The 19,489-nt window shown below is 42.2% G+C and overlaps 2 protein-coding genes across 4 annotated transcripts in view; both read right to left on the reverse strand.

Annotated features, from left to right (window-relative positions):
• The window catches only part of pudp (pseudouridine 5'-phosphatase), a 229,112-nt gene that overhangs the window by 89,789 nt on the left and 119,834 nt on the right, over nt 1-19,489 (reverse strand). The gene's annotated exons all lie outside the window — the stretch shown is intronic.
• The window catches only part of nlgn4xa (neuroligin 4 X-linked a), a 92,018-nt gene that overhangs the window by 32,417 nt on the left and 40,112 nt on the right, over nt 1-19,489 (reverse strand). For all 3 annotated transcript variants that reach the window (XM_040175192.2, XM_040174397.2, NM_001267670.1), the window contains 1 exon segment: nt 16,749-16,901. In XM_040175192.2, the coding sequence (XP_040031126.1) occupies nt 16,749-16,901 (153 nt within the window).

A 19,489-nucleotide genomic window follows, 5' to 3' on the forward strand; every position in this document is an offset into this window, starting at 1 on the left:
ATAGTCATAGCTATTCTTGGCTGGCTTGCAGATATTACGTGTAGGTGTATATCCATCCAGTACCACAGCTTGTGGCGCAATCCTCACATGCACATCCACAGTGAAACCAGACCACACATCACTGCTCGGGCTGGATCTAGGTCAGGAGTCATTAAATCCACTTGTTCAGTAGTTGCCCTTACACACACACACACACACACGGCGCGCACATCCATTGCAAACCACTCCAGTCAACTCTCTACGCACCATCTGTCCTCTTAAAGCCGGGCGATCGGATCCATCCGGGCCGAGCAGGTCAACATCCACAGTCTCCACAGTCTCTGCTCAGAGTACAACACACACCCGGGGTGGGTGCTCCGATGACATCACACCTTACAGCTGTGATTGCGGGTATACATATATATATATTATATATATACCTTTTTGTATATATAAAAAAACCCTTTTTTATTGTTGTATTGTTGACAAATGCTTATAATATTATTTATTTGATAATGATGATGATGATGATATTTCTTAATTTTGGAAATTGGAAACAGGAAACAGCCATATGGGCTGAATGTTCTGATAAAGCACAGCTGGTATCTGTACTAAACGCCACCATAAAATGCTTTAGTTCTTCTAATGATCATTTGAACTTCAGAAAATCAATCGAGGGAGATGAGAAGACCTGACCTCCCGCCGCAAAACAAGGCAGACATTCTCTCCACCAAGCATGAGCCCACATTTATGGTTTATTTGGAGCCACGCAGCTGTTTTAAGCATTGTAGAGAACCCAAATCCAATTGCAGCCACAGCGTGTCGAGCTCTGAGCGGCTTATGTGGCGGGTGAGGGGAGATATTCTATATAATAAACAATCAATACTGACTACACTTCAAACCTCCTGATGACAGCGCTGTTGTCTGTTCCCTAACTTCTTCTTCTTCTACTTTTAATTGTGTTCCATCATCTCAACCGAAGTGGAAGAAAAAGGAAGAAGCGGGTCACAAAGCAGAAAGAAGTCATACATGAAATCCATACGGACCAGATGTACAAGCATGTCAGAGCAGGATGCTAATCCTCTTTGTTAAGAGCTCCAGCAGGGAAGCTGACAGGGATGCAAGCAGCCTGAAGCGGCATCCTCCACAACCCGCTACCACGGCAACCAAAACTCCGCTGCTTTATTATCAGAACATGTAAAAACCTGGTCAAACAATTGCTTATTAGTCTTTGCTCCAAGAAACCCTTTCAGGCTAATTCAATGCACTCTGAAATAATGGATCTTAATGATCAGAGTGGTGGGACCTGCTGCTTTTAATACAATGACATTGTTATAGTGACTGCTGTGAAAGAATATGAAGCTTTTTCTCTGATATTACATCTCGACTTGGAACACTTAAATGCATTTTATGCTCAAGTCAACTGGCCTCTTTTTGTAATTATCACACATGAATGCAGTGAAGTGCTGCGTAGAAACAGGTTAGAACGGGGTATCGCTTATCACACGTTCTTATGGGATGAATCCAGGTATTGTGGGATATCAGGTCAGAGACTTATTTCTTAAAACTAAAAAGGTTTGCCTGACTTTCTGTTAGAGGACTGGTCGATTGAGTTGAACCTGCTCTGCTTTCTCAGGCAGGGGTTGAATAACAGAAAGCAGTGCCTTGTATGCTCTGTGGTCCGTAAATATCATATTTTCAGTGGGTGAATGCCTCCTTGTGATTGGAGGAGAGTATTACCCGTATAGTCTGGTAGTTTTCCCCCCTTCTCCTAGTAGAGTAGAGTTGACTGCAATATAAACAACTATGAACCCTAATATATTGTATACAGTTATAGGCTTCAATGAGAACTCAAAGGATTTGCTTTTGAGAGAAACTTGGTTGCAGTTATATATTTTGTCTTATTGGCTCATGGTCAGAAGAGGGGAAAAAATCCCAAACTTACCTCGATATTGTGTAAGAAATGTCATTGAGTTCTGACGCATGAAGATCAGAGTTCATATATTGAAACGTTTATGCACATTCATGAGGATTAATATGAGTTCAATAGGTGGAGATGCAGCAGTCTTCAGAACATCAAAGCAGCGTTGGCCAGCTTGCTGTTTGCTCCCATCTCAGTGTCCTCTGCTCTCCAGTTGTTGAGCGACATCACTCTTTAATCAGCTCTGAATCTGGGTAGCACTCTGCCCCAAAGATATCATGCAAATGAGCCCCCTGTTCTTTGTTGGAGCAGCGCCCGGTGGGAGGGCTTGATGCATGCTGGTGGTCTGGTGGTTTGCTATTCTGCAGTGACTCTGAGGATGTTATGTAAGATTGTATTTGTACTGGCCTGAGCCTCTTTCCAAGCAGTCCCGCAGGGTTGAAAAATTTGAACTCTTTTACTTCTGGCCACATTCAACACAATGTTTGCCATGGTGTCTCTGGCCTGTGGGAGGGAACTTCAACGCTATTTATAAAAAATGGTGATTAGCAGAAGAAATCCCTCGATCAGTAAAAAATAATTAAGATATAATTATTCTCATTTAAACGATGTGTAGTCTGTAAGTAGAAAGTATTAAGCAGTGAGCAAAAATGCCTCCTCCCTCTGTCTGTTTAATTTATTCCAGCTTAAGTACTGCAGGATTAATGTTATCAACACGTGTTGGCTGACTGATATCTCTATACATGACGTTTTCTCTAATTATTAGTCGATTGATCCCTGTGTCATTCTATCTGGTCCCTCTGGAATCTGTCCTGCTCACCAACGTCCAGTCAATTGGATAGAGCTGACGGCGCTAAATGATCATTTAGAAAGCAGTGATTCTTTTTGCATCCTTCCTTTGTGGAAAGCTGTTGTTAGATCCTTAACCGTGTTGACTCCTGCAGTCATATTGCTCATATTGTGTTCTGGACTTAGAAACATGATTTGCAGCTGGAAGCATTGGTGCAAATAGACTTCATGTAACAGGTTCACATCTGTCATCAACTGCAGGAAGAGCCTTTACAAGAAGCTTTCCTGTGGTCCCAAAGTTTGGAAATTCGAAGAGGCCCACGGAAGAAACAGAGTCTGCTATCATGAGCTGGTGTCTTTGGTATTCGGTAGAAATGTATCTTGGTAGGTTGCTAGTATGCTCAGTTGATGACATGAAGAAATAATATGGCTAGGATTTTAGGACCCCCGTGCTGAACAGCAGCTTAAACAAAAAGTCACAGCTCTTTGACCATGCACCAAAACCTGACCTTCATTTTTTATTAAAAAAAATAAAAATGAATCGCACATATTGAAATTCTTCAATTACGATTAATGACGATTAATGAATGTTGTTCTTACAATGTTGTTTAGCTTAGCCTAGCAGAAATCTTAACATAGCAGTCCTTTAAGTGGTCCGTTTGCCACTCAACTCCCTTCTGTTTGACACGCGGCGTAATTCCTCTGCACAGTTCTCAGCTGTGTGTCACACCACTGTTTTACTTCCAATGCACAAAGCTCTCTCCATCTTGATGTAACTGTTACTACCAGTTAACTACGTTAAAATATTTTGTTGCATTAATCTAGGCCACATTAAATCGCATAGATTAATACATTAATGTTGACAGCCCTACTTTTCATATTATTCATTTTATATTTCAAATCTAGTCAATCTAACTCATTAACAGTGTTGAGCTGAATTTATTCTCTTTGACACCAACTCATGCAAACTGATCTCTAATCCAGAACACCCCCCATAACCCAGAGCGTGGATGTCCCAACGACTGTTTTAGAATGTTTCTTTTACCTTGCGTCCACTACGCTGTTTAGCTAAACAGACCATATCAAAGCTAAACAGACCATATCATCTCTAAAGTGAGATAGAAGCCCACCCTCACCTCTTTTATTTATATTATTATCCCAACAAATCCTTTTCTTACATTTTATCTTATGAAAAAGTTACTCTCCATTCTGTGTACATTTTTCGATTAATATTGTTTCAAAATAGAATTCCGTCTGCACAGGAAACAGCTTGGTTAGTTTCTGACAACAAATTCATTTCATTTTTCAATTCAATTCATTTTAGGAAGGATGATGTTTTTTTTTAACTTTTCGGCAATAAAATGATTTGGTTAGGTTTAGGAAAAGTTGTAAATCGGCTTATCTGATGAAATTGCACTTTCTTTGTTTCTTGTTCTTTGCTTCCTTATGGTTGAAATGCACTTATTGAAATTTGCTTTGGATAAAAGCGTCAGCTTAATGACATGTAATATAAAATGATAGTTGTTACTTAAGTAGAAAAGACGTGGTGATGAATCCTGTAATTGCCATCTCATTCCACACAGGGCATGGAGAGAGGTCTCCTTGGTGATTGTTCGACCCTTGTGTCTACCCTTCTTCCTACGTGAAGTTTAAACTTCCTGATTTATAATTATACAGCTTATATACAAATTGATTGAGTGGGATAGCTATCGATTCCTGCACAGATGACTGTGTGGTTGTAGGTAGAGCATCGGCCGCTGTATGAAGACAGCCTGCTTTTTCATTCCAATACCTCCTTCACTCTGATTCAAGATGTGGCAGCCTGCCGATGAGAGAATTCAGTGATATCCTCTGACTGCAGCTTTTGCCCTACTATGAGTTAAAGAAATGTTGTCTTTGATGCACTAACCCTCTGCAGGGGTTGAATGAAGGCACACTAACACTTCAAGCAAACACCCTGCTCTTCAGCCCCACTTGTGGGAAAGTGTTGATTTTAAACTTGCCAATGACAGTCGTGTGTTTGCACAGACACCTTCTAGTCAGCTGGAACAAAGCTGTGAAGCCACTCGTCTCCCTCCAACGCTGTTTAGTGCTTCACATTATGGCGGTTACCTCAGATGTCTTTCTGATTCCGGGGCCTGAGCTCAGTGACGGATGGGCAGATGGATGTGCTTTGACAGTACAATGCTCATGCGACATATCAGACGTTATGTCTGGATCGTAGCTGAGTGGTCCCACTTAAAAACGAAAAACTGAAGGAGAGAAAAGAAATTCATTCTCTCTTTAAATATTCTTTTTGTCGTAAACAGAATAATAATTTCAATAAATCTTGCTTCAACCAACAAATATATTTGGTTGTCCCTCCAGTGGTGGGCCACAGTCTCAGGAACATGTGCGGTGCAGGGGAAACAGCGAATTACCACTAAAAAATGCCTATAACTACCAAGAGACACCAAGGAGGACGTCGATACCAAAACAATTACGAAAAGATGCAAAGCGGATACAAAGTAAGTCACAACCATGAAAAACAATTACGAAAAGGACACTGAGCAAACTACACAAAACGCAAAACAACCACCAAAGAGGCTAAACAAACACACAGAGTGTGTGCTGCTGCTAAGGAGGGAAGGGGGCCCGTCGGGAAACATTGTGGTTATGGTTGAATAAATATGTGGTTACATTGACATGGCTGTAGGCGAACCACATTGTTAACGTCATGGACGGAAGGTGTAATAGTTCAAAGACTCAACAATATGGGAAACAGCTGCGATCCTGATTGAAATATGACCCCTCGTAAAACAGGTAGCTTCAATGTTTTTCCACCCTTTTTACTCATCGTCTAATTGACTAATGGGGACCATCATTTTTTCAACTGGTGCAATATTGAGCGTGAGCACTGCAGCCAGCAGCTCTCATAAGTGCTGTAATGTAATTATATCGGGCATTTCCTCAACGTCGATGTTTGTCGGTTAGGAGTGCTTTATTCCGCCAATGACGTGCTCAGATTGTGTGAGTGTCAGACATTATCGATGAGATGTGAAGAAAAAAAAAACATTAACATTCCCGTTATTCCTTCTTTGCTTTTTCCTTCTTGTGATCTCGTTCCCGTCTCAGACAAAGTTGACTCTGTATTTTAATTCTAGAAATGCGCAAATGACAAAATTGCCTCAGTATGTATTTAGAATAATTTAATACAAATAATAACTTACTCGTTTCTCATTTTAAAGAAATATTCTTTACTCCCCGCAGGATAAGCCAAAACAGTGTCCAACGAAGGACCCACAGCAGTACGTCAATGCTGCGATGCACCGCCGACCGGGACCACGTCAGCTTGTTGTTTCTTTATTGTACTTGAGAAGTGATACCAGGGCTTTGAGCGGAAAGACTGGACAAGTGCTATACAAGTACCGTCTATTTATCATTCTACGTTGATCTTTGAAAGAACATTTTGTTAAATAAATAGCTTCATAAATTATTATTTATTGAATTAATCTGTTCTTGATTATTTCAGATATACATATGTGCTGCATGTATGTTGAGTTTATACGTTGGATTTCCCAAATGTATTAAAATGGATATTACATTTACTGTCAAAACTGCTCCAAATCACTAGTGGTATTGTGCAGATGGGAATTGCAGTGACAAGTCACACAGAGCTACTTTATAAAGGAGCAAACGGGGCTACAAATTGATACACTTAAAGCAACGGCAGGCACTTAGCGCTCGTGTGCTGCACCAGCATAAGTGGCCCATTACGTGACAAACCACATCGCATACAATTTTGGGGAAATGTCATATAGGCATCTTTAAAAAAATACGGTGTGGGCATGAAGGGAGTCAAACACTCTCAAGAGGCAGTGGGGGGAAATGGGCCGTGCTGGTGTTCAATGAGTGACTGTAACCGCTAAGCCTATAAAGACATGCTGCTTTGCTCTTTAAACTCCAGAATGACACATCAACCTTCTAACACACACACACACACACACACACACACACACACACACACCTGTTAATGGGACTGTAATAGATATGTCTTGGGTTTGTGTTTTGTCACAGCAGCCATTTGGTCAAGCCACCTCTTCCCTTTCATTAACCCTTTTGACCCGCTGCGCTGCTTTTTAAGTCAAAAATATGGCCACCATTTTGGCAACTATAATAAGCCCAAAATGCATTTTAATTGCACAATTATCTTGACTGTCCTACGCTTATAACATCACTCAATCAAAATGAAAGTATATCACACCGTGGTGAGCACAAGGGCTGTTATAGGTGCTGTTATTATTTTTATCATTATCAGCTGTTGTTAGCCGCTGAACAGCCGTGTCCATGTGGCGGGTTGAAGCTGACCGGGACATCCATGTCTCCTAGCGGGGAGAACCATCTGCCTCGTAAATCCCTTCAGTGCATCTGTTGCATTCGGCGGACGACCGTCTGTAGGAAGAGCAGCTTCTAAAGCTTAAATGTGCAAATTTCACATTTTGACTCCTGCAAAACCAAAATGTAGTAAGTCTTTGGACGTTATGCAGAGCCTGGCTTGCGGTTTCCTCTCACTTCCATTCTTTCAGTTAAACTAAGCTAACCACAAAGTGGATGTAGGCATAGTGAAGTAACCCATTTGGCTTGAATTCTGCTCTTTTGGCCGTAGCCATATTTATTTGGTGGCAGTAGCCGTTTCGTTTTTTGCAAAAAAAGAAAGCAACAAGAGAGTGTCTGATTAAGCCTATCCAGGATGAAAAAGACATTTTAGACGATCAAAATGATATATAACTAACTTTCATCTCACAGACTGGACCACGTCTTGGTGGCCACTTGTCAATCCAATGGTGACCAAGTACTAAAGCATACCATGCTTTACTCGTGATTTATAAAGTAAATGCAATTGAGATTAGTAATAAAAAATAATGTGAGAAATAGGTCATGTCCACATAGACTTCCACCTTTTCATTTTGTAATCAGAGGAGTCGGCCCCTGCTGGCGATTAGAAACAATGCAGGTTGACTTCACTTCCATTAATTTCTCAGAACCTCATGAACCCACCTGGTCCAGATTCCTTCTCATATTATCATAGTAAATAAAATAAAGCAAATAGGCATAATAATAATAATCCTTTCTGTGAGGCAATTACCTGAAACAAGCTCAGTCATGTAGGAGCTGACATGCTGATTAGTGAAGACCAGGCAGTGGCACACGTTGGGGAAGAAACACGGAGCAACATTGGTCATGTCGGTTTGCCAGAGCGACAGATCGCTCTGCTCGCCCTCCTCCCCTCGCACTCATCATGTGTGCCAGCCAAGATGAAGAGCACGTTTTGTTGTTTTTTCTTTTTCTTCCTTTCAGCAGGGTCCGAGCTGCAGCCTTTTGCCTTTCTGTGGCCCGTCAGAACGCATCACCCCTTCGTCTGACTCATGACGCGAATGGATATCCCCCGCTGACAATTCTCGTACTTCGACGCTACATCTCGCTCTTGCTCCTCACGTGCCGTTCTCACTCCACCGCCGAGGGGGGGGGGGAGTTTTGGAGTGGTAATGACCTCCTCCAAGCTACAGCTGTCCTTGCAGAGATGGAGGAGTGATGAAGAAAGAAGGGGACTGCAGGGAGACTGTGTACCTGCCCTCCGGCGACTAGAGAGGCTGCTAATTAAGACTGCAATAGAATGCGGACTACATAAGGGGGGAAAGAATAACACAGATAATGGGGAACAGGTGAGGATGAATAAGTCTCTGAAGAAAGCTGAGACTCTCCTCAACTTGGAGCAAATGGAGATATAACTTTATAACACAGTTATACAACACACTTTTGCAGTCTTTGTCTGGTTTGACCAGTACAAGTCTTCTTCACTTGATCGATATCTTGTAGCCTCTGGATTCAGTTAATCATTCTTAACAGTTTTTTCCCTGGCTGTGAATTGGTTCCATGCGATGGTGAGGTGTTGTTTCTTTAACAATCCCCGGGGTTACAGGGAGTCCAGGTTGTTCCAGTTGATTGGTGAGCAACGGTTTGACAGCCTCTCACAGCTTCATCCCATCAGTCTTATTTGTGAGAGATTTCCGTCTCAGGGTCAATGACTCACACCGAGCAAGCAGTACGGCGCCGTGAAGGAACACCGTAGGAAAGTAACGTTTAATTCAACTCATCAGTGTCACGACAGCATTTCATATATATTTCATCACAGTCCGTTTTGCTGACTGCTCTTGGAAGGCTGAATAAGACATCAGAACCACACAGCTTGCGATGAACACTGGGATTTACTTTTTACATATTCACTTTTTTCCTTTTACATATTTATTTTTTCCTTTGAAATTAATTGGTTAACTAATTATTTTTTCAATTGGTGTTTTATTGTGTCTGTTTTTACCAAAGTGCCTGGGGTTGTGAACAACATATATTAATTTCTTTCTTCTGAGGCCGATGTACTTTTAAAATTCTGTTCAATTGGATTTCAGGAATGCTCAGTAATAACTGCAGCAGCGCCACCGGGGAAGCATCAATCACCTGCTGCAAGTTTGTTTCTGTATTTTCTGCTCGGCAGGAGGTTGAAATGTGACTATAAAAAGATTGAAAGTATATCTTAAAGCAATACATAGTTTAACATATGAACTGGAGACTGATCCATGGCCTCTTTTCCATACTGGTGTTAAAATAAACCCCCTGTGAATCCAGCATAGGATAAAGGTGAACATCCACATTCTCTCATCAGTATTAAAAATGTTTAATACGACGGTTGGTCAGCGGTCCTCAGCATCAGCGGTGCGTCCTTTAGCAATTCTAGGTGTCGGTACAACTGGCGTAATTTAAAGAAAAGCCTGCGCAGGGCGGGACGGGGATTCTAATTAAGAGGCAAGGCTATTTATCAAACTGAAAGCAATTTATTAAGTAAAAACATCACAATTCAACCCTGACTACAATATTTCCCCAAACCTTCCCAGCTACACTTGTGGCATAAACCTAACTAAGAACTGTTGTTGCATAGGATAAAGATAAAGTTTATTTATATTGAACTTACCTCTACGAGGTGGACAGATAAAACACTACATGAAATATAATGTTGCTATACTGTACTTTAAGTTTGAATATAAGCAGCTTTTGGTCAACGTTTTAACTGTTACAACTCAATAAGGGGATAACAGTACATGTAAAACCAAACCAAAAGGAATGAAGGTTTGATAAAGAATAAACACAAGGAAGAATCAGTTTCAGTTGATTCCTTGTGATTTAAAATGTAAATTATTATTATTATTATTGTTTGTTATTATTTTAATTAAGGCACCTGCTGTCGGCTGAAGTAGTTCCTGACACTACCTTTCATTAATTGTAATTTAATGAGATAAAACATGTCTGGTCAAAAAGGTGTACCTCGTAGTGATTTAGATAAGTGAGTAAGCTGAGCAAAGGTCACAGGATTATTATTCTTTTTTGTCTCCCACTGGTTTGCAACAAACAGAAAATAAATCACATCTCTATCAGCCACCCATCATGAGTAACCTCGGGCCCGGCCCCGATGGCCAGTGGGGGGTCAGAGGCAGAGCAAATGAAGAGTGCCATGTGCCGCTGACAGATCACAGTGCAGCAGAATGGTGCTCACCGCCACTCTGGCTCATGTGACAGTCTCCTGAAGCCAGATGGCACTCAGTGTTATCCAAGAGGCCTTATCCTGGCACTTCCCACACCCCATTTTTAAAACCAAAACCTGTGTGTGCAGATGACCCGCTGTGGCTACGGTGTTGGCTTCCAACCCATGGACCATCTTGCTCAAAAGACAGGAACCCAGACCTCGTGGATGCCGCTGCTCCCTCGCTGTACGTCCCTTATAGCATGGTACAGACTTGAAAGGCTATGCTAGTGCTCACGCTGCAGGACTTTTGCATTGCAGTCCTGTCAAGAAGTCGTCATAGGTGACACCTTTGATGCATATGTGGCCGCTCTCTGTCAATGTACTTGTGTGGAAGGAAAACCGTGAGCACTTGGGGAGGGCACCTTGTAGGGAGACACGTCAGTGTCCCAGGTTTAACAAACACATGTAGGGATTGGGTTGTTAAAGGGGCAATCGTAGAATGTCCTCTCACAGGAACCAGTAGATTAAGCCAATTCAAGTCGCAGAATATTAATTACATGGTTTAAATGGACTTGAAATCAAAAACATTTGCCGTTTTCAACTTGTAAAATCTTCAAACAATAAAATAACAGGCTGTAAAATTGTACTACAATTTAACAATGAAGGTGGATAAACCTTCCACTAATTAATGAAGCTTTACTTCACAGAGTTATTTCCTCGATAATGGTCTTGCTTTAGTTAACGTGGGTTTAAACCAACATATTTATTAACAGCTGTGAGTCATGCTGTGGCATTGATTTGAAATATAATTGGAGTGGAATTCTACATCATTATACCACAGTTAAACAGGGATGTAAATCGTAGGTTGATTTATTATATTTGCGGTATTATATGCAGTGTGGGGAAACATGTAAGGGAAGGTGCTGCGAAGGGGGGGTGACTACGGAAGCAATGCCAATGGAAAGTCAAAACAGGATCCTGTCAATTAAACAGTTCCCAAAGCCATTTTGGCATTCACAGACATACGGGCATTTCAGAGTCACCAATTAACCTAACCACCAGAGCATGTATTTGGTCAGAGGACTTGGACAGAACCCATGCAGACACAGGGAGAACGTGGTGTACCCTCTTGCTCATGGAGGCGACAATGCTAACCACCACACCACCAGATTTGCATGTTAACCAAATTGTGTGACCGGCTCGAACAAGATTGTCATTTTTGTGTCATCAAGTGTAATTACGCTGTAGTCATTATGAGTAGCTATTGTATTGCAACACTGGGTATCTGGGAGGAGCAGGATAGTCAGGATCAGCATGTTTGTGACTGGCCAGATGCTGTGAAATGAACATTTCCTCATTACGTTGCTAGAAAATTCAATCAGGTGACATTCTGTTTCCATCAAAATTTACTTCATGTTTCACATTGTGTACAAATTGTGTAAAAGTTAGTATATTAATGTAGAATGTGTTTCCTAGCTGCAGCTGGCCGGACAAATCAATACACAGCTTGCAGCCAATGAGAATGGAGGATTCTCTAGTGCCACCAATCCTTTAAAGCATACTGCTTTGGATTAGGACAATTAGAACATAACTTCAGTCAAATAGTCAATTAAAAAAAAACATTTTTTATCAAGCATCCCAACCTGTACCCAGTGACTGCATCATCCCTCTCCCGGTTGATGGAATAAATAACACGTCTTCTCTGGTGCTAAACTGATTCTCGACAGCGCGTGATGCTGAGTGCAGCGCGTGCTGCTGAGTGCAGCGCGTGCTGCTGAAAAAGCCAATGTTGTCTGTTTTCACATTTTCCTGACCTGGATTCATTTGGTCACAGTCACCGTGTTTTTCTGTTGAATAACCCACAATGATTTGTGGTGCGACGTATTCCTTTTTACATTATGATTTGAGCCCCAAATTGATTTTCCACAACACCGCTGTGATAAACAGGCATGTTACTGCAGTTTGCTTCTACCCCCTACATCCATCCATAACTGCAACGGCTATACATGTACAGTCTTTGCACTAGGTAACAGTGTCAGCACCACAGCTGTCCGACAGGGTGTGTGAGCTCCGGGTAGTGGAGGGTGACGAGTGTCTGATGACTTCTCTCGCTCATCTTACACTCCCCTTCCTAATGTATCCACCGGCCGGCAAAGCGACTGCTCTTTGTCTGTTCACACAATGCTTTGGGTGTCAGCACCTTCCCAACAGAGTGGCTGGAGGACAGTGTGGGAAGAGGTCTGCTCTGCGCTCCATTACAGCAATTAGAAGACCTTTCCCGCTACGTCAAATGAAAGAAAAAAAAGGGTCCCAATGGGCTTGGGTTTTCAAGCCCGGCGACTGCAACGCTGGGCACATCCGTGTGCAAAGCTAGGTTCAGAACTGATGGCGAACGAGTTCCAAACTGAGTCTACACCGGGACCCTGTCCCTGGTTCCTCATCAACCCTTGACATAAGAAAATGGATGGATTTTGAGCGGTTTATCATTTTTGTTGCCATGTCATCACGGAAAACACAACCCAGTAAGATACGTATAGTATTTGAACGATTTGTGGAAATAATGCCAACAAGCAAATAGACAAATTTGGGGATTTAAGTGGAATTCTACAAAGATTGAACAAGCTACTAAAGGGACCACAGAGTTTCTAATAATGAGTCCGGTTGTGTTTGGAAACACACTGTTAAATGCTGCTTTGTCGCCGTCCTGCACACAAATAGCTTCCATCCAGCAACTGCATGCGCACACACAGTGAACCTGCTGTGTCAATTAGTGGAGATGGAACCCTCTGTTCTGTCACAGCCACGATCACTTTGTGATTTGGAGACGTGTGTGTGTTTTTTACATCAAGATCTGGAACCTATCTACATCAACACTTCTGCATTGTTACTGTTTTTTTCTTATTTTCTGTTCCACTTAACCTTCCCATCTCTTTCTCTATCCTCATCTGAATTATTTCTCTCTCTCTCACTATCTCTCTTCACCTCTTTTTTGCTCTCTGCATTGCACACTTTTCCAGAACACCTTTTCCCCCCAGGCTCTCAGGCAACTAAATATAGTGACTGGTGCAGACAGCTCGGCCTCATAACAAATGGGAAGCGGAGCAGAGCAGCACAGTAGCAGGAGCGTAAAGACGAGCCGCGCTTCGCTTCAAACCGCATGCATATGAGCCACATGACAGACGCGTCACATTTAGAGATGCAAACAATGTACGGAAACAGAAATCTACAGCTGATTTTTTTGAAACACATCAATGCTGGTATAATTCCAAGGATGAAATTGGCTAAATTAGCCCTGGCCCTTTTTTTTTTTTTCTTTTTCTTTTCTGACGTTACCATGACTTTACTCCGTACTGTCTTTGGAGCGCAACAAGGAAGGTATATGTTATAGGCAAATAGCAAAAAAAAAATAAAAATCTGCAAATTAGTAATCACAACCAAATCCTCCTGTAATAAAGTTGAGTCGATTTGTAAGATCCGTGCATCTCTGTTTCCCTGTTAACGTCATTACGAGATACATTATCGATAAAACGTACTGTGTATGAAGAGTCGACAGTTCCTGTCTGCTATGCTCCCGACAAAGCAGGTTATATTGTCTTGTAGGTTAATGATAATACATCATACGCACCGCTGGGCTTTGATCCTCTCATGTTGAATCGAGGACAGACTGGAGGACACAGTGACTCACTATCTGCTCCGCAGGTCAAGTTGGGTTACAATACAGGATGAGCCACGGCTAACTGGTTAGCATGCTCATGTCAGTTCCTTATTAGAATGTTTTAAACTGGAATGCTGGCCAGACGCATTTTATCACGGAAATGTAACACGATTTAAAAAATAAAAGGATGTCCCTAGAAGGCAGAGATGAATTATGTTATCCAATTATTAAGGCAGCAGATTATCAAATGTTTGTTGTCATACTGGAGGCCATGAACAAATTACTTAGTTAGCATTTAATTAGGATGTTGTAGAAATGTTCATGTTTGATTTCTTCACCTTTTAGGATGTTCAATATGTAACAGACTCTGAGGGAGAATATGGGTGTACTGGTGTCTGGTTTCATTCCTATGAGGATATTAGAAAAAGGAGAAGCCTGATTCCAAATCCCACAACTCTTTTTTTTAAGCTCCCACATATACATATAGTGCATCCGGAAATTATTTATAACGCCTCACTTTTTCCACATTTTGTTATGTTACAGCCTTATTCCAAAATGGATTAAATTCATTATTTTCCTCAACATTCTACACACAACAACCGTAAATTACAAAGTGAAAAGCGTTTTTTGCAAATCTGTTAAAAATAAAGAACGAAAACATAACATGTACATAAGTATTTACAGCCTTTGCTCAATACTTTGTTGAAGCACCTTTGGCAGCAACTACAGCCTCAAGTCCTCTTGGGTATGATTCCACAAGCCTGGCACACCTATTTCTGGGCAGTTTCTCCCATTCTTCTTTGCAGAACCTCTCAAGTTCCATCAGGTTGGATGGGGAGCGTCGGTGCACAGCCATTTTCAGATCTCTCTAGAGATGTTCAATCGGGTTCAAGTCAGGGCTCTGGCTGGGCCACTCAAGGACATTCACAGAGTTGTGCCGAAGCCACTCCTTTGTTATCTTGGCTGTGTGATTCGGGTCGTTGTCCTGTTGGAAGATGAACCGTCGCCCCAGTCTGAGGTCCAGAGCGCTTTGGAGCATGTTTTCATCGAGGATGTCTCTGTACATTGCTGCATTCATCTTTCCCTCAATTCTGACTAGTCTCCCAGTTCCTCCCGCTGAAAAATATCCCCACAGCATGATGCTGCCACCACCATGCTTCACTGTAGGGATGGTATTGGCCAGGTGATGAGCAGTGCCTGGTTTCCTCCAGACATGACGCTTGGCATTCAGGCCAAAGAGTTCAATCTTTGTTTCATCAGACCAGAGAATTTTGTTTCTCATGGTCTGAGAGTCCTCCAGGCGGGCTGTCATGTGCTTTTTACTGAAGAGTGGCTTCTGTCTGGCCACTCTACCAAACAGGCCTGATTTGTGGAGTGCTGCAGAGATGGTTGTCCTTCTGGAAGGTTCTTCTCTCTTCGTAGAACAACGCTGGAGCGCTGTCAGAGTGACCATCGGGTTCCTGGTCACCTCCCTGACTAAGGCCCTTCTCCCCCGATCGCTCAGTCTGGCTGGGCGGCCAATTCTAGGAAGAGTCCTGGTGGTTCCAAACTTCTGCCATTTCCGGATGATGGAGGCCACTGTGCTCATTGGGACTTTCAATGCTGCAGAAATCTTTCTGTACCCTTCGCCAGATCTGTGCTTCGATACAATTCTGTCTCGGAGGTCTACAGATAATTCCTTGGACTTCATGGCTTGGTTTATGCTCTGATATGCACTGTCAACTGTGGTACCTTATATAGACTGGTGTTTGCCTTTCTCAATCATGTCCAATCAACTGAATTTAGCACAGGTGGACTCCAATCAAGTTGTAGAAACATCTCAAGGATGATCAGTGGAAACAGGATGCACCTGAGCTACAGTTTGAGTGTCATGGCAAAGGCTGTGAATACTTATGTACATGTTATGTTTTCGTTCTTTATTTTTAACAGATTTGCAAAAAACGCTTTTCACTTTGTCATTTACGGTTGTTGTGTGTAGAATGTTGAGGAAAATAATGAATTTAATCTATTTTGGAATAAGGCTGTAACATAACACAATGTGGAAAAAGTGAAGCGCTGTAAATACTTTCCGGGTTGCACTGTATATATAATATTTCTGTCTATCTTGTAAAGGAACGAGCGTGACTGCAATTCTCTTCACCTCACTTCACAGCAGATTCCTGAATTCCAGGAATTGAGATTCCATTTAGGGTACTTTTTTGATCAGAGAACAGACACAGCTATGCTCCCTTCAGCTAGACGATTTAAATTCTTTCCCTCCAAAAGTATGATGACATCCACCGCCTTTCATGTCACAACATTTCTTCTTGGGAAGCACGCTTTCAAACCCAAACCTTTACGTCCAAGGCTAGATAAAGTCTCCCTGTGTGATCCAGAAACCACTTTCATCTGACACAGGGGAAAGAAATAAGGTGTAGATACCGGCTTGGATCACAACGGATCAATTTTCTAGCCATGAATATGTTGAGGCTGCTGGTGGCTTGATACTACACAGTGATTTAACTAATTCAAAACACATACCAATGTGAGACTCTTACTTAATTTGCATGGGATTATTTTTTGCTTTGAGGGTCAATGGAGGCTGCATTTGAATGTGATCATTGAATGCAGACCCTTTATGTCTTTCCAGTTTATTTGAAGTGATCAAAGATTCCAAACGTTTTTTCTTTACTGTAAACCCAAACATCTTTACACCAAAACCAACATCTACGTCATACACTACAGCTTTTCTTCACTCAAAGACCATCCAGGTGAAATAGTGTCTTATCAAATCAATAATTTAATCCATAAATCACGTTCTATCCCATTCCGCCTACTCCAAACTAATGACAAGCTCAGATTGGTGGACTCACCCAGAATACCAAGCCGGTAGTTGATTGTGATGACGATAACGTTCCCATAGCTTGCCAGGATGCTGCCATCGATCATGTTGCCGGTTCCCTCCATGTAGGAGCCTCCATGGATGTAAACCATTACTGGCTTTAACCCGTTCTCATCGTGGATATCTGCAAAAGGTAAGCGAAAAGATATGGAATGTTACTTTGTATCCAGCAAGCATTTCATATGAAATCACATGCAAGATGTCTGTTGTCCCTGTTGTGAAAGAATATCCCAAGAAAATGTACCTGACGCATTTTGTCTACGCCAAAGTAGACAAAGTTACCACTTACTCAAATGTTTATACTCAAAGCTTCCGTTTTTCAGGGATTTTCAGTGATTGAGCTTTACATTTTAAAGTAAGGTAAAGGAAATTCAGAAGAAGGGACAAAAACTCCATGCAACTAAAGCAGCTGGAAGGCCGGACAAAACAGGTACATGCATTGATTGGCACAATCAGCACAGGGCCCCGAAACCATCAAGGTCCCCATGCACAGTGCCATAATCTGGTTTCAGTTCTTTATTAATATGTTCTGCTATACACTGTGCACTGAAGTTGTGAAGCATTGTGAAAAGTTTTCCCTTTGGTTAGGTCCCAATGAAACTACTTGTCTATTTTGGGTGTTATGGGTGTTATGTTATGTTACGGATGGCACGTAAGTTAGCATGTTAGCATGCCACTACGTATGTGGCATAAGTTAACCAGATCTACCAACTCTCACGGTTTCGCCGTGTGACACACGCTTTTCACACGCACTCACGCCACACAACCAATTTCTCACGGCAAAAAATAAATTCTGATTTTGGGCCGAAGCGCGTTCGTTCGTTTTCAAACTCCCCGACGATAGACGGCGCTAAGGAGCGCGTCTGTGAACCTATTCGCTGCATAGACATCCTGTTTACCCCGAAGAGTCCCGGAGTTAGCAACAAAAGAAGGTTTTCAAACAGACACAACCGCGGGAGAAACTAAGGAGGAGCAAAGACTAAGGTACGTTAATGACATGTGGTTCAATTAAGTACTCACTCTCTTAAACTTTAAATCTTGAAAGAACTGATTAGTTGTGTTTGTGTGATTTTGAGTGGTGAATGTAAACTGTCACAACAAGCAGCAGGAGAGCACCTTGTTAACCTCTTGGTGTACTGCACGCTCAAAACATCATAGCATTGTTTATTAAGCCTTAATAAACAATGCTTGATAAAAAATGACTAACCAGCTTCTGATCTCCTTCTTAATACCTCATCTTTTGTTATTTTATTTATGTGTATTTATATTATGTGTATAAATTGTTTTGCTTTGAAAGGCTCCTGTTTAAGCACTTTATTTGTTGCACTTTTTTGTTTGATAATGAAAAATATTTTTCCCTAACTAAACTTGTCATTTTTTGCTGAACATGAATCATTAAGTGCTCTTAATAATACAATTATTAACAATATAGGTGAGGTTTCAGTTAAGAGTTAGTTGAATACCATTGTAATCAAAATGTCAATCAACCTAAATTGGTCAAATCTTAAACACAGGTCTATTAATTAGGCTATTTTGTGGTACATAGACAGTCATTGAGGCACAGCAATAGTTTTCTGGATGAATGTTCAGCTCAAGTCTAGAAGGCCCCACAAGTCATGAGCAGATAAACATGAATCAGAATAAGTTCAGGCATACCACCCAAAGATCCACTAGAATGCATGAAATAAGATCTACTTAAACCAGAATGTCCTTGGGGTGGACCATCAGCTACGTCTCTGCTTCTCAGTGTCATGTCCAGAAAAAGATGTTAGTTAGGTTGTCTCGTGTCCGTCTCGTGAGTTCCTGTTTTATTTTGGAAAATGAACCTTCCCCTTGTTTCAGGCAACTTTCCCCTTCCTCTTGTGTCGGTGTGATTGTCGCCCCTCCCCTGATTGTCTCCACCTGTGCACTTCCCCTATGTGTGTGTATATATTGTCTGAGTCTCCCTCTGTCCTGTGCCAGTTCGTCTTGTCCCAAGCCACCGTGCCAGCGCTACGTATGTCCACAGTCTTGCCTCGTTTTTTGTCGACACCTTAATTGAGCCTGCTTTCAGTTTTTGTCTCTAGATCGGTTTTTTCCTCGCCCACGAGTGATTTTTTATTTCAGCGGCCATGCCCTGTCCTTTTGTTAATAAACTTTCATTCTTTTTTCGCACCACGTTGTGTGAGTCGTGCATTTGGGTTCCCGTCCACCGTCCGGTCGTGACAGAACGAACTGGCCAGCATGAACCCAGCAGACTCGGATAACCTAAAGGCAGCCATTGGCGCTCAAGGTAACCGCCTTAAGCAGCAGGAGGATCAATTGTCCGCCCTGCAACATGGAGTGGAAGGGCTGGCAAGCGGGCAGGAGGACTTCAAGGCCGCCATGACGACCCAGGTGAATCTCCTATCTAACCAGATTCATGAGATGCTCACCCATCTGAACCAAGCACCATCAGCCTCGCCCGTGCTGGCGGCCGCCGACGCACCACCAGCTCCAGCTCCCCACAGTCAGGCAATTCGCCTTGCCCCACCCGAGAAGTTCTCCGGTGAGTCTAGGGAATGCAAGTCCTTCATAGTTAACTGTGAAATGCACTATGAACAATTGCCCTCAGCCTTCCCCACAGAAAGGTCCAAGGTGGCATTTATGATTTCCCATCTCACGGGGAGAGCGAAAGTATGGGCAACCACGGAATGGTCCAGAGCTTCACCAAGCTGCCAATCACTCGCTCGG

The sequence above is a fragment of the Gasterosteus aculeatus genome, chromosome 1, assembly GCF_964276395.1.
Source record: "Gasterosteus aculeatus chromosome 1, fGasAcu3.hap1.1, whole genome shotgun sequence".
Taxonomy (NCBI): Eukaryota; Metazoa; Chordata; class Actinopteri; order Perciformes; family Gasterosteidae; genus Gasterosteus; species Gasterosteus aculeatus.